Raw genomic sequence first — 15828 nt, 5'->3', positions numbered from 1 at the left:
TAGACATGACACTTCACATACAGGGGTGCAGTTCTCAGAAAAAAAGAGAAAAAGAAACAAGGCCAAGATTTTAAGGTCTAGAAAAAGGAGGGGATGGAGAAAGATGAAAGGAGAAGTACAGCAGGATTTATTTTTGTGTGATCTGTTTGCGGGGCAGGGAGGCAGGGAGTGGACTTGGCTGTGGGATAGACATTGGCAGACACACACACACACACACACACACACACATTCTTAACAGTACATTATGAGGTAATCCAGGCAGTAGAAGACTGATGATGAATGTTTGGCACGAGTGATCATGGGATCAATGTTGTTCATTCTGTAGAGAGAGATGCCGCTCCATCACGGCTCAGATACAGGAACAAGCACGCACACACACACACACATTCAGATTCAGGCACACAGGCTAACACACACAGGCACTATTCAGGTTCACATACACTGTCACACACACACACACAGGCACGGCTCTGATACATTCACACACAAACAGTGAGACTGCTGCTCAGATAGACAAACAAACACACACACCGTCATGGTTCAGACACAGGAATTCACTCACAATGCTCAGTTATTTGTGGGTCACGTATTAATATAACTGGGAGACGGATAGGAGAGAACACGTCTCCTGCAACATTCAGAGAAATGCTGCATTTCAGACACACACACACACACCTTCACATGGTTGTGCATCGTGCACACACACACAGGTCTCACACACAAGGTTTAGTAGCACCATGTTAATTATGTCTGGAGCCCCACAAACATGCCTGCTCTTAACGGTCCCTGTACACACCCCCAGGCTGTCTGATTGACAGGTGGGAGATCCAATCAGAATACACATTCCCTAACAGGTTGGCCAAGTGGGAGGTGCCTTGTGGGTATGGATATTTATTGTCTACCTACAAATGTTTCCAAAGGGAAGTCCAAACTTATAAAATTGTTTGATATACTTTTATATACTTACATATATATATAGAGAGAGAGATACTTTATACTTAAATTTCATAAATACTCACTTTCATATGGATTCAAAAATATTATTCAGGTGTAAAAATGATAATATATTGGACATGGTTGTATTTGCAAATGATTGGGGATGGTGTTTACTGTGCTTCTTTTAAGGTCCTAGTACAAACCAGGACTGATACACCATGACATTTTTCACTCATGTGCAACAAAACTCTACCAAGCTTGGTTAGCACGTGTTTTTAAACACACTCCTATATAAAGCATTAGCTATCAGCATGCCCATCGACAACAATAACACACAAACAAAAACGAACGGAAATTAGGATCGATGGCCGGGGCATTCCACATGCGACTAGAGGGCACTGACTTCCAGAAAAGTAATTCAAGTACTTTTTAACTCACTTTATCCTTTTTTCCTCCATATTTGAAAGGGGGGCAAATAGCGGAAGCTTTTTTAGCAAAAACAGGAAGATACAGGACAAGAGCCAGCAATAAGGCCAGCTTATAAATCCATCTCAAAGAGAAGGTGTATGCGAGAGGGAGAGAAAAAGTGAGAGAGAGAAAGAGAGAAGGAGATTGGGTAACAGTATATCTGTAACAGAAAAACAAAACAATTCAAACAAACAAAAGCAGGATACAACCCTTTTGTCCCTTCCCTTTAAAACCCTCATAAAACTTTACAGCAGCCTTTAAACAGATAACTAATGCTACAGCAGCGATTAAGCAGTCATAAGAACTACCCTTTGTTCTCCTAGGGAAATGGAGTTCCATTTAGCAGGAATGAAGGTTCCAAGGATTTAAACAGAACATCAAGCCTCGTTACAGAACCTATGGAGGACTACCTGCCTTAAGAGGAGGAAGTGTTGCCCAGGAAGGAAACTTTAGAACTCTGTTACTGCCCTCAGTACTGCTTTAGTGTATTGGAGAGAGCTCAACCTCTCTGTTCTCATTGGCTTATATAGTCTAACACTTTCCACTGATTGGCTGAGAGCACTTTCAGTTGGAGACACTCATCATATCGGCACTGATAGCAGGACTGATGATACAGTCACTGCACCTCAACAGTGGTTTGGTCTTTTTCTATTTTTTTATTGAGATAAAGGAAGAAAAAAAATCTGTCATAATCTCATAGCCATAAAAAATAAATATCAATTTCAATACTATATTTCAATACTATCTGGGGCCTCCCTATGTTATTATTGTGCTCAGGGGTTCATATACATCTATATGTTAAACATTTATATATATATTTTTTGTCCAAATAATTTATACGTAATTATATATATATATTCATATCTCTATAGATCTTTTAAAACATTTCCCCACATTCCCCCCTTAGCAGTGAATACAATTCACCAATACCACCATGTCAATGTGCAAAACAGAAACAGATGTGCAAAATGAAATGCAATTTTCAAATGCAACTTTTCAATAGACATGTCCATTGGAAAGTACAACTGAGGGGAAACAAAACAAACAATCCAGCCGAAAGATATCCTACGACACTCACTGGCGGGGAAAACCAGCCGAACCAAACACACACAGTCAGCTACAAGCAAAAGAAGCTGAGGATGAGGAAGAGTCCGGTCGCCATTGGAAATGAAGAGCGAGCGTCCGGCTCGGGTCCGAGAGGAAGAGTTCTGCCTCGTCGAAGTCGGCTTGTTTGTCCGAAATTGTAACTCCCTTTGGGATCTCTTATGTTTTCTTCAGCCAAGGGCAATGCACCCTCCGACCAGAAACCACTCCCAAATAGAAGCCCTAAACATTCAGACAACACACCCTGTAAGGTTAACTTAGGTGTGTGTTTCATGTATAGGATACTGATTGCTATGTTATGTGTGGATTTGTGTATGCCATAGATATTGATTGTTATGTTATGTGTGAATGTGTGGAGTTGTGTATGCCATAGATACTGATTGTTATGCTATGTGTGAATGTGTGGAGTTGTGTATGCCATAGATACTGATTGCTATGTTATGTGTGAATGTGTGAAGTTGTGTATACCATAGATGAGGACATGGAGGAGGTTTCTAATCTAGCCCTCAAATGTTTATTCAGTCTTTATTTATAGAATTTTTTTCTTATTTCTTCTTTTCTTGTTTAGGTTGATTTGATTTGCTTTTGTTTTGAACGTAAATTGTTTCTTAGGTGAAGCTAAGCTTAAAATCTTCCTTTAGGCCGATAAGGTGAGACGGTCCAATCTTATGTACTGTTTTGATATGTAATGTGTATGTGGAGGGTATGTTTTGTAAGTGTGTGTGTGTGTGTGTGTGTGTGTGTGTGTGTGTGTGTGATTAAGTCTACGTATGGATGTACAGGGTAAGGCTGACATATTTGGAGAGTGGATTCCATATCAAGCCACTTGCTCCACCATCCAGTTTGAACATTGGATGACCTTTGAACCAGGAAGCAGTGGTGTTACTGAGGTACCAACTGAAGGCAGTCATGTGACATCATGGAGAAGGGAAAACAGGGTGAGGAATGTTAGCACCAGAAAGTTAGATCAGATGTACAATGGAGCCAAACTCTCCACAGCAACAACTGCACCATGGTTACTCAGATGGCAGTGGCAATGGACCAATGAGATGAGCAGGGTGTTTGGTTATTTGTGTGTGTGTGTGTGTGTGTTTGTGTGTGTTTGAGTGTTAAACAAAGTGTTTAGTGAACGCATATGTGTGTTTGTGTATGTAGTGTTTGTTTTAGGTGTGTGTCTAGGTTCTTTGCGAGTAATAGGAAGGGTGGGTGAGTGGAATGGTTGCTTGTGTGTAGTGTGGCAGTGGAGCTAGAGGTTAGAGTGCTAGATGAACATAACATGTCAAACTCTAAAGATTTGCACCGTATTTCTGATAGGGTTCTTTTTGGAGCTGTTTATGTACTATTTATGGTGTGCAGTATTTTTATGTTTATGTTAGAATTTAGGATCTGATGAATGTATAGATCTGAAACAAAAGGATAGGTTAGTATGTACATTTAGATGGGAGTAGAAGTATGGGTTAGGGCTAAAGATGGGATAGTATGCAAGTTCACATGCATAGAGGGGTATTAGGAAGTATAGTTAATGTAATGGTAAGATGATGTGTAGGGTTTGTCACTATATATTGGAATTATTTTAGTGCATATGTTGTGAAAGTGTGAGTACAGATGAATAATTTAATACAAATATGTGTGGTTGTCCCGTGGCTTTGTGCCAGGGATGGATGTGGGTTAGTGAGTAAGTTAATGAGGGTTTGCATGTGTGTGTATGTGTGTGTCTCTGTGTATCTTCTATTGTTTAGCTGAATGGAGTATGAGTACTGAGTATATTATTGGATGTACAGATTAGTGTGTGTGTGTACGTGTATGTACGTGTGTGTGTGTGTGTGTGTGTGTGTGTGTGTGTTAGCTGTGGTAGGCGGCCATGGGGGGTTGCTTCTGGCTGAGTCTCTGCAGCTCCTCCCTGATGGCTTTGATGAGGGAGGCAGAGGACTGGGATGGGGGGTCCGGTGGGGGTCCATCGGGCGGGGTGGGGGGCGAGTAGGTTGGCGTCGGGGGTGCAGATGGGTCCGTGAGAGCGGTGCGGGGCATCTGGAACAGGGGGGAGGAAGAGTACTCAGCAGAGTAGTTCAGCATCTGAGGAGGAGAACAAGGACGAGGGTTACAATCAGCGTGTGTACAGTATGTGTGTGTGTTTGTGTGAGAGTGTGCACAAGTGTGTGTGCGTGAGTATGCGTGTCCTTATGTTTAAGTGTTGCAGGTACCAGTTTAAAAGAAGACTAAGAACTGTATGTATGTGCGGGTGAGTTTAGATATTTATACAACAGTTTAGATCTGGTCGATTTATTCATTTCTGATTGAACAAAAGGCATTCCATGAGTGAGGGTATCCTGGAACAACCTCACTCTGACCCTCCATGACTAGTAATCCATTGTTTGACTAGTTTGATATACTTTAACCGTTGAATTGAACAACCTCAACATTCCATTCTTTTTCGAGTGAGCAGAGGGACGAAATGGAGTGGGGGGAATGTAGGCCTACAAATGAATATTGAACATGAAGACAGTTGAGTGTACAAATCAATGTGCACAAATCGCCTCTCTGATTCAAGAGTGACAGTATTCATTGCCTGGCAATGCCAGAATCACAGGTTGGAACTATTATGGGGGGTGGAGAATGAATAAACAAAATTGAAATAAACGAGAGAAAAAAATAAATTCAGTGTCCTCAAACAGTAGCAGAACTGTTGTATAAAAGCAATATGACACTGGTGATTGAGGTGTTCTGCCAGGGGTCAGGTGTCTAAGGCTGAACCACATCCATGAGGATATCCTTTACCATCTCAACTCGTGCCATATTTCTTAAAAATGTATGTGTTGTCTATGTTATTGTATATATACTGTATATCCAGAGGTACTTGTTTATACTTATAAGTACAAAACATACGAGAGTGTGTGTGTGTAAGAGAGACTCACATTGTCTCTGTCAGACCCAAGCCTGGGATCTTCATCGTCTGAGCGGTACTGGAGCCAGCTGCAGCCAGAGGGGCCTGACACACTGCGGCCCACGCCATACACACCCATACGGCTGGACAGACCTACCTGTGTTAGCTGCTGTAGCTGGGCACCTGTATACACACAAACACACACACACAGACATTCACACACACACACACAGGCAAACAGAAACACACACGCATGCACATACACACACACACACATACATACACACACAAACACACAAACACACATACACATTAGACTATGCACAAACATCCCCATGCAAGTATTAATGGAAAAGCAGATAGGGCATCCATGCATTATTAGACAGGAATATTAGCAATCAAACCCAGTCAAATCATATCCAGTGACAATTTCCTGTGTGATTTGATTGCATTTGTGTGTGTGTGTGTGTGTGTGTGTGAGAGAGAGAGAGAAAGGAAGAAAGAGAGAGAGAAAGAAAGAGAGAGAGAGAGAAAGTGAAAGAGAGAGGCATTACCTGTACTGCCTCCTACAGGTCGTGGTCTAGAAGAGCAGGACTGCTCCTCTCCATACTGCCCTCTGCTGGGGTACATATCTGACGGCAGGTAGCCAGAAACCAGCGCCTCTCTTTACACACACACACACACACACACACACACACGCACAGTCACATGGTGAAGAATTTCCAGGTTTATAATTTGAGATAGAATGCCTTTTACACACATACACCAACTCTCCCCCACACACAGACACACCACAGATACACACTCACCTCTGGTATAGACCCTGTACAGACGTAGGGGACATCCCCAGCTCTGCATACCTCTATTAGAAGAGAAAAAAGAAAGAAAGAAAGAAAGAAAGAAAGAAAGAAAAGAGAGGTTTATGGAAACAGAGAGAAAGAGGAAGAAAATAAATAACCGTCACTCCCTGTTTCAGTTGTCCCACCAACAGAAACTTGTCCTTCCCAACCACACCTGCTCTCCCAATCTAAACAGCCTAACTCTGAAACTCCTGACAATCAGGCCAAACTGGTGTTGCTGCCCAACTAACTGATCCACTCTTTTTAAAAGTCAACTGCTGTCTTCTTTGTCTTTTAAACACTGGGAGTGTTAGGGTGGACAAAAGAACTGGGGAATCTTTAGAAATGTAATTGCTTGAAATTAAGAAAATTCATTTGTGTGAAGATGAAGAAGGTGTGCGTGTGCGTGTGTGTGTGTGTGTGTGTGTGTGTGGGGGGGGGTATAGTCTCAGTGTACACAAAGACACACACACAGTCATCATCATCCCTAAACAACCCATATGGTGACTACAGGACCACACACCGAATCTCACAATCACACATCCAGATATATACTCTGTATTTTACACTCTGTACACAGTATATTTACAGTTGTAGAAGAATATTCCAATACTTGAACACACACAAAGACACAAACACACACACGCACACACCTGTAACCACAGAGACTCATGCACTCACCGCAGAGAAAGGGCTATTTGAGGGCGCAGAGCCCCAGTGCCTGATTGGACGAGGTGGCGGTGAGGCAGGAGGTCCAGGACTAATCCCGCCTCCTGCTGTCACCCCGACCACACCAGTGAGTGCCAGAGGGGCGGGGCTTCCCTGTGAAGAGGGAGACACCAGAGCGAAGGCGTCATCCAATAGGGAAAGCATCTGCTGACGAGCCTCTTCTATGGTTGGCTGAGGGGGCTGGTATGAGGGCGGGGCCGGGGCATGACCACAGGGAGGGGAACCAGGAGCAAAGTCCTCGACAGGTGAGGGGCTTCCGGCAGTCAGCTGCTCAGGGTCCGACTGCAAGAGAGCAACACGCCCACATGTGTGTGAGTGTGTGTGAGGACCGTTTATGCCAGCATGTTAATATATGAGTAACTGAAAGGTGTGAGTGGATGGGTATAGTTGTATAGTTGAGTATAGCCATAGTAAATATAGTATAGTGTATAGTGGTGTGTGTGTGTGTGCGTGTGTGAGTGTGTGTGTGTGCATGTGTGCATATGTATGTTTGTGTTCAGCCTCTCACCATATAGGCAACATTGTTGACTCCAGGGTACTTCCTGTAGGTGGCATCTCTGTCGTTGATGAGGCGATCCTTATCCAGACTGCCAATCATAGGGTGACCCCGCCTCTGCCGTGGAGAACGCCTACTTCTAGCACTGTGAAAACACGGTGTGATTGTATTTGTGTTAGAATGCCAGAGTGCATGTGTGTACACTTATGTATGTGTGTGCCATTTGCACCTTGTGCACAGATGATTCTATCACTTGTTGGTGAGTGTATGCGAGGACTACGAGGAGTATGTACAGTACTTCTTGCTTTGACTCTGAGCACTGTGTGTGTGTGTGTGTGTGTGCGTACCTCTTGCGCTGACTGTCTGCGCTGGGTGTGTGTGAGTGTGAGGAGTGTGAATCCGGGTGCAGGATCTTGTGGATCTGCTGACACACTCGCTGCTGCTCCTCGCTGTCTCCGAAGGCAGCCATGATGTCTTCCATGGAGGGGAACTCGTACAGGCCTTTCCTCTTGGCCCGCAGACGGATCTTATTCCTGTGGTGCTCGATCTCTGACTTATGCCGCAGAGCCACAGCAATCTGCAACACACATACACACACACACACACACACACACACACACACACACACACACACACACACACAGAAACACACACAAATACACACAGAGTATACACACATTCATTCACACAAGAGCCACACACACAAAACATTAAGAAGAATAGGGATTGTCAACAAACACCTTCAACAGAGACCATACAGACAAACCGAGAGAGACAGAGAGAGAGAGAGAGAGAGAGAGAGAGAGAGAGAGAGGAGAAAGCAAGGGAAAGAAGAGATAAACATAGAAATGACACACTTACACAACAAGTACACCAAAACACAACACCACTGACACACACTAAGTGTTGAATAGACTTTGTGTGTGCCTGAGCTGACTAAGCATTATTTTGTGGAAACAAAGACTTTCCTAGGGGGTTCAGACTTGGGTTCAGTAAAACACCTTGAGACAAGTTCAATTGTTATTGTTACGGCACTATATAAATACATAAAACTGAATTGAATATGTGTGTGTACAACTATTTGTTTACGTATGTGTGTGTGTGTAAAACTGTTTATGTATGTATGTGTGTGTACAAGTATGCGTACAATCAGATGTCCTACCTCAGTGTTAACCTGCGTGCCGTCAGGGCCTCTCTCGGTGAGTGTGTATGTGTGCCTGTGTGTGTGTGCGTGTGTGTGCTCGTGGTGTGGCAGCGGTGACTGTGGTGTGGATGGGCTGGGGACTGGCTGCATGGCGATCAGCTGGATCTTGTTGGAGACGCGGCGAGTTCCGTCCGAGGAACCTCGTGACATGCGGTCCACGTGCTCGAAGATGGACGAGGACGATAGTTGCTCGTCCGCTCCGCTGCCCCCAGCTGCTGCAGGGGAAGGTCAAAGGTGAAAGGTTGTCGAGGCATCGAGTTTAGAGGACAATAAAACAAAGATGATGTTTGAAGAGCTAGCAGCTTGCACTAATGAGATTCCAGTTCTACTGAAAATTCAGTTAAGCTCTATTCATTTCGGTTCTATTTTCGGTCACCAGTTCAGATGCATTTCAACTTAACTTACAACTTTCAATGTTCTATTGGTTACTTGGTGCACATTTCAGTCAAATTCTAGAGGGATCTCAGAAGACAAAATCTTACCCAACTTGCTCTTTGCTGCAAGGCCATAGAATGAAGAAGAGGGAGGGGAGGGAATAATGAGGGATAATTAATGTGACTGACAACAGTATGTGATTATTAATTAATTATAAATTAATGTGAACAGCATGCTGAATTAATGTGAACAGTATGCTGATTGTAACTCACAGTGTTTGCTTTTCCGATGCTGTTTTCCTTCACTGGGCATGACAGCTGGGCGTGTGCTCTCCTCAGCTGAGTCCCGCCCACTGGACGCCTCACTGCCCAGTGAGTCGCCATCAGATGGAGACAACCTGACCAATCACAAACAACGGTGACGATGTGTCTTTCACAACGTAGATTAAACTCATTGTATGTCAAAAGTGAGATGAATTTTGTGATGCCAGACACATCTCTGCCCCCTATCTCTTTCCCTTGCCCACAAACACACTCAAACACACACACACACACACACACACACACACACACACACACACACACACACACACACACACACACACACACACACGCAGTACTGACCGGCCTCGTCTTCGCCCTGCGTTGCGAGACACTTTAGTGGAAGAGCTCTTGGATTTGGGCGTGTTCAGCTCTCCGCCCTCTGAAGGGGAGGGCTCTTTAATCTGCGGGGGCAAGGGGCCGGGCTCCTGGATCACCATGATGTCATCTTTGCTGTGCTGGCCCAGGTGCAGCTTGGCAAAGTCAAAACCTTTTACACTTGGGGCCTGGAGCTGGATACACACACACACACACACGCACACACACACACACACACACGTAAACATAAATGTATAACCACACACAAACAAAAAGTTGTTTTGTGTAACCCGTGTAAGCCTTGGTGTTTTACATGGCTGCCACAGAGTTCAGTTTGGCCGCTCAGCATAGCTGTTTTACTTACTCATTTCGTTAAAATAAAATAAACTGCACTAAGAGGCATATGGCCCTTATGGGGCACTTGACCTCTGTGACCCTTGGGTGACCCCCCTGGCAAGACCTCTGACCTTTTGTCGCTGGGTGATGGTGCTCATGGCGTCAGGCTGGAACTCCAGCTTCTCGGAGCGGCAGAGCTTCCAGTAGAGGATGACGATGATGAAGAGCACCACCAGCACCGGCACCACCACCCCCACCACCAGCCACACGCTGCTGGGCTGCGTCTCCGATGGCGACAGGGCCAGCTTCTCCACCACTAGAGAGGGGCAAGGAGCAGACGCGTATACAGATGAGAGACAACAAAGACACAGAGCAGAGATGCACAAAGAAAGGGAGAAAACCGACAAACTCTTGTACACACACACACACACACACACACACACACACACACACACACATACACACACACACACACACACACACACACACACACACACACACACACACACACACACACAACCACACACAACCAAATGCACGTGTGTGCTGGAGTTTACAAAATCAAATGGAGGTTTGTGAGTAAGTGTGTGTTTGTATGTGTTGCTGTTAAAGTCAGTATGAACCATATTTAGATGTTTAACTGTGTCCCTTGAGTTAGAGGTCTAAATGGGATGGATTTTTCAGCCCTGCTCCCGCCAAACGATGTCAAATTTAGTCCGGCCCCCGTCTACATCTTTCACGTTTTGTCCTACTCTAGTCCGCAAAATACTGAAAGTTCGTTCCCACATAAATATACTAATCTTAGGCATGTTTATGGCAAATATTGGTTATTTCTTGCTGTCCTTGTGCAAACAAGAATACAATTCTATAGTTTAAGAAAAAATTTACTTTTATTTCCTTTTATTGTACGTATATTTATATTTAGCAGGAATCTGGCGAGTCACGTCTCTCACATGCTCTCCCGATGCATCTGTTTTCCTGCACCCGCCCTCCACAATCAAAACTAGTCCCAGTCTTTTGTGCTGGGACCGGCGGTAGGTACTCCTGCTGGAGTGCAGGTCTCTACCTTGAGGACACAGTTAGGCATATTTATATATACGTGTGTGTGTGTGTGTGTGTGTGTGTGTGTGTGTGTGTGTGTGTGTGTGTGTGTGTGTGTGTGTGTGTGTGTGTTTGTGTGTGTGTGTGTGTGTGTGTTTGTGTGTGTTTATGTATGCTTGTGACAGTGTATGTAGGTACTCCCGCAGGGGTGCAAGCCTCTACCTTGAGGACACAGTTAGGCATTGATTAAATACACACACACACACACATACACACACACACACACACACACACACACACACACACACACACCACACACACACTCACACACACACTTACACACACTTACACACACATATGTCTATATATAATTTATATATATGTGTGTGTGTATTTCTGTATGTGACAGTGTGTGTATTCTCTCACCCTGAGCCAGGACTGTCCCGTGCACGCGGTATCCCAGCACGATGGCAGCCCTCTGCAGGTTGATGCGGTTGAGCATAGCGGCGGTGGTGTGCGCCGGCAGCCTCTCCCCCGTTCCCCCCTCCACAAAGTACACCAGCTCCAGAGGGTGGTCTGAGCCCTCCAGACGCACCGCCCGCACCACCTGACGGGAGGAGGACGACAGATAGTCAGGAAGTATGTGAGGAACTAAAAAATAGGGCAGGAAGTTAAGTGTGCATGGCTCTGCGAGTGTATGTGTGTCAAACTGAATATCTTTGTTGGTTTGTGTGTATGTGTGTGTGTGTGTGTGTGTGTGTGTGTGTGTGTGTGTGTGTGTGTGTGTGTGTGTGTGTGTGTGTGTGTGTCTGTGTGTAAGTGTGTGTGTGTGTGAGTGTGTGTGTGTGAGTGTGTGTGTGTGTGTGTGTGTGTTTGTGTGTGTGTGTGTGTGTGTGTGTGTGTGTGTGTGTGTGTGTGTGTGTGTGTGTGTGTGTGTCTGTGTGTGGGTGTGTCTGTGTGTGTGTGTGTGAGTGTGTGTGTGTGTGTGTGTGTGTGTGTGTGTGTGTGTGTGGGTGTGTCTGTGTCTGTATGTGAGTGTGTGTGTGTGAGTGTGTGTGTGTGTGTGTGTTTGTGTGTGTGTGTGGGTGTGTCTGTGTCTGTGTGTGAGTGTGTGTGTGTGTGTGAGTGTGTTTGTGTGTGTGTGTGTGTGTGTGTGTGTGTGTGTGTGTGTGTGTGTGTGTGTGTACCTGTACGCTGTTGTTGCCCACAGTGGTTTCTCTCCTCCAGCGTCGGCTGACTCCAAGTCCCTCCCCCACCAGCTGGGCCAGTCGCCTCTCCATCTTGGCCTGGAACGTGCGCTCACTCACGCGCTGGTCTAATACACCCAACAGCACTGCACACACACACACACACACACACACAAACACACACACACACACACACACATACACACACACACACACAAGGTCATCAGAACAGAAGCACACACACACAGATAGTTTTATAGTTTAGCAGTGTACTCTCTCTCACACACACACTGAAACATACAATAACAAAGATTTATTTTGACACACACACACACACACACAAACACACACACACACCAACACACACACACACACACACACACACACACACACACACACACACACACACACACACACACACACATAAACAGTGACACTGTGATGTCATTACGCTCTTACCCGTCTTCACCCAGGAGGTTCGCAGCAGATGGGTCATATTGAGCTCAGGGTAATGAAAAGCTGTGGACACACACACACACACACACACACACACACACACACACACACACACACACACACACACACACACACACACACACACACACATACACAAGAGATGAGAATTGACAGTCAAGTCATTTCAGGCTAAAACACTTTAACTGCCTGCACACAGGTTGATGTATATGAGGGTGTGAATACCAGTTCACTTAACTTTTTCTAGTGCCTACACTACAACATACTAAATGTGTGTGTGTGTGTATGTGTCTGCATAAACTCAAGTTGTACTCCACCATACAGTGTATGCATATGTGTATGCATATGTGTGGGTATGTGTGTGTGTGTGTGTGTATAAATTCACGCTGTAATCCACCATTACAAATACAGTATATGCGTATGTGTATGTGTGTGTGTGTGTGTGTGTGTGTGTGTGTGTGTGTGTGTGTGTATAAACTCACGCTGTACTCCACCATACTAAATACAGTGTATTTGTATGTGTGTGTGTTTGTGTTTGTGTGTGTGTGTGTACATGTGTGTGTATAAACTCACGCTCTGCTATCTGCACTGCAGGGAAGCCCAGGTAGAAGCTGTACTCCACCATGCTGAGCTGCCTCAGGTGGGCGCTGACCTCTGACCCTAGCAGGTAGCCGCGCTCCTCCCGCACGGCGAAAGTGATGTCCACCGGCGCCCTCTGCTGCTGACGCTGGGCTTTGGCCATGCTAATTGTGATGTTGAAAATCTGGGAGAAACACACAAATATAACACACACACACACACACACACACACACACACACACACACACACACACACACACACACACGCACGCACATGCACAGGTACAAAAAATGGGATGTTCAATTAGGTAAAGAGCTGTGTAAAGTCTTTTTTTTTACCATATCAAGGTTAACGTTGTCCTAGTTACCTCTATGGTAAAGTTCCCGTTCTCCTGGTAGCGGCGTCGAACTTCAGCATAGGCTGTGAGCAGACCACGCTCCACCTGCTCACTGAAGCTACACACACGCACATCCACGTGGCCTGGCACAAACTGCAGTACTGCAGACACACACACACACACAACGGCCAAATGTACTAGTTCTAAATGATTAAAAGATGTACACAATTCTCCTTTCATGGGTGTTTACAGTATGTTGCTAAACCCACATGCACACAATTGCTCAATTTATGAAAAGTGACAACAAAACAGTTTATATAGTTTAAATGTATACATAAAAATACATACATAAAAGTGGCAATATTACACACACACACACGCACACGCATACGCACACGCACACGCACACGCACACGCACACGCACATGCACACGTACACGTACAAGCACACGCACACACACACACATCACACACCTGAGTGCACCAGGTGCTTGTAGTCGGGCACAGTCACGGAGATGGAAGTGGCTGAGAGGATGGTGCTGGAGGCCGAGCTGCGTGTTGATTGGCGGAGAGTGTTGATGACAGACATGGCCGTGAACACCAGTGGACCGGCCACCGTTCGGAAGATGAAGTTGGGCGGAGCCTTCAAGACCTGGCAAAGGTGAAAGGTCATTAGTTTTAGGCATATTGTTGTATCTCTTCATTATGCTTCAGTATGTTACACCAAGAAACACAGAAATATTTATATGCACGGGTATATATGTATCCAATACTGAATAGGCTGGAGAGCATTGTGTTGAGATGAAAGCCCTCTGCCCTAGTTCCTACAGCCATTAGCAGGGCCATAAGTATTCATACACAAGACTCTGTGTGAGGACGGGCTATTTTAGGTTCACATATAAAGAGCCTATATATAAATGTGAGTGCGTCGCATCTGTTTGTGTATAAATACCAGAGGGACAGAACAGCAGAGAATAAATCTATAACAGATAGATTAAATCTATAATTTTAGGTTTGGTTTACATTTCTCTTCAAATGTACCTTTGGTCTGAGTGTGTGTGTTCTGCTTCTACTGATCGCTAAGATAAACACAGGAAAACCTGAAGCTCTGAGTTGTCCTGAGTTTTCCTGAAAACACTCTGAAAGAATCCCTGACTATGGGACACATACCTGAAGCTCCACAGAGCGGTTGAACTCCCTTCTCAGGATGTCCTTGATGTGTGCTCTGGCGAACGCCACTGAAGTGCCCACTGGCATACCTGCAACAGCCAGCAGAGGGCAGAGGTCATCACTGCCCCAGTGCTATAGCATACACTGTACAGTATACCATGAATAATACCAGTAATACCAGAAAGGCAGCACTAGGTACTGTTTGATAACAGGAGATATAGCACACACATAGTGATGTGTTTGGACATTGCACAGTTAAAAATGGATGTGGCTGTCATGTGTCAACATTCAGGTTAATTTATGTGTTTTATTTACACTAAACTGTAAAACACGAAAAGTATAACAGCACTTCTATGAAATACTATGACTGAACCAACATACCTACTCGCACCAGGTACATATCAGGTCTACTTATGTTACACAAGGGCTGCCTGCTCTGTGGAGAGATGGGGATACTGGGAGTTGTAGGCAGTGGGGCTCGTGTCGAAGGCATGGTGCTGAGTCGGGGTACGGAGGGGGTGCGAGGTGGCTTGATGGTGACTGCCTGTGTGGTCGGTCTTCGGGGCAACGTCGGGGCCGGAGGGGGTATTGCTGGAGGACCAGGGGGGCGCGCTATGCCCATGGTGGCGTGAGGGGTGGGCTTTGGGGGGGAGGGCCGGTGGGTGTCTGTGGGGGGGCCCCGGAGAATAGGCGGAGAGAGGGAAGGGGTGGCAGTAATGGAAGGTTTAGTTGGGCTGGGCACAGGAGGAAGGGCTTGAGTGTGCGTTTGCATTTTTGTGTAGGTGTGTGTGGGGGTGGGGGAGATGAGAGGACTATCTTCGCTGTCCCTGACCTCCTGTCCGGAGCTGGTGTTTTCTTTGGCCTCCTTGCTGTGCGTGTGTGTGTGTGTGTGTTTGTGCGTGGTGTTGTCACGGTTCTGCAGCATGTTGTAGTACTCTAGGCTGTTCATGTCCGGCAGCAACATCTCTGTGGGCTCAATGGGGTACAGTTCCGCCCAATCAAAGTCCAGCTCCTCGTCCACGCCTGCCCCAGG

At 45.5% G+C, this 15828-nt stretch overlaps 1 protein-coding gene across 1 annotated transcript in view; it reads right to left on the bottom strand.

Moving 5' to 3' along the window:
* Nucleotides 1-4350: 4350 nt before the first annotated feature.
* Nucleotides 4351-15828, bottom strand: part of LOC308362841 (UPF0606 protein KIAA1549) — a gene marked incomplete at both ends in the record, with an annotated part of 18239 nt that continues 6761 nt past the window's right edge. The window contains 19 exons of the mRNA XM_080835569.1: nucleotides 4351-4581; nucleotides 5421-5572; nucleotides 5944-6053; nucleotides 6199-6251; nucleotides 6910-7239; nucleotides 7466-7598; nucleotides 7801-8030; nucleotides 8616-8869; nucleotides 9284-9429; nucleotides 9656-9864; nucleotides 10138-10322; nucleotides 11474-11654; nucleotides 12235-12380; nucleotides 12694-12753; nucleotides 13282-13471; nucleotides 13656-13786; nucleotides 14100-14277; nucleotides 14796-14884; nucleotides 15177-15828. The exon at nucleotides 15177-15828 is cut by the window's right edge and continues 572 nt beyond it. Of these exons, the coding sequence (XP_080691695.1) occupies nucleotides 4351-4581; nucleotides 5421-5572; nucleotides 5944-6053; nucleotides 6199-6251; nucleotides 6910-7239; nucleotides 7466-7598; nucleotides 7801-8030; nucleotides 8616-8869; nucleotides 9284-9429; nucleotides 9656-9864; nucleotides 10138-10322; nucleotides 11474-11654; nucleotides 12235-12380; nucleotides 12694-12753; nucleotides 13282-13471; nucleotides 13656-13786; nucleotides 14100-14277; nucleotides 14796-14884; nucleotides 15177-15828 (3660 nt within the window). The remainder of the gene's footprint in view (nucleotides 4582-5420; nucleotides 5573-5943; nucleotides 6054-6198; nucleotides 6252-6909; nucleotides 7240-7465; nucleotides 7599-7800; nucleotides 8031-8615; nucleotides 8870-9283; nucleotides 9430-9655; nucleotides 9865-10137; nucleotides 10323-11473; nucleotides 11655-12234; nucleotides 12381-12693; nucleotides 12754-13281; nucleotides 13472-13655; nucleotides 13787-14099; nucleotides 14278-14795; nucleotides 14885-15176) is intronic.

Source organism: Sprattus sprattus (assembly GCF_963457725.1).
Source record: "Sprattus sprattus genome assembly, chromosome: 3".
NCBI lineage: Eukaryota > Metazoa > Chordata > Actinopteri > Clupeiformes > Clupeidae > Sprattus > Sprattus sprattus.
Note: the sequence above shows the minus strand (reverse complement) of the source record. Positions and strands in the feature narration are given on the sequence as shown.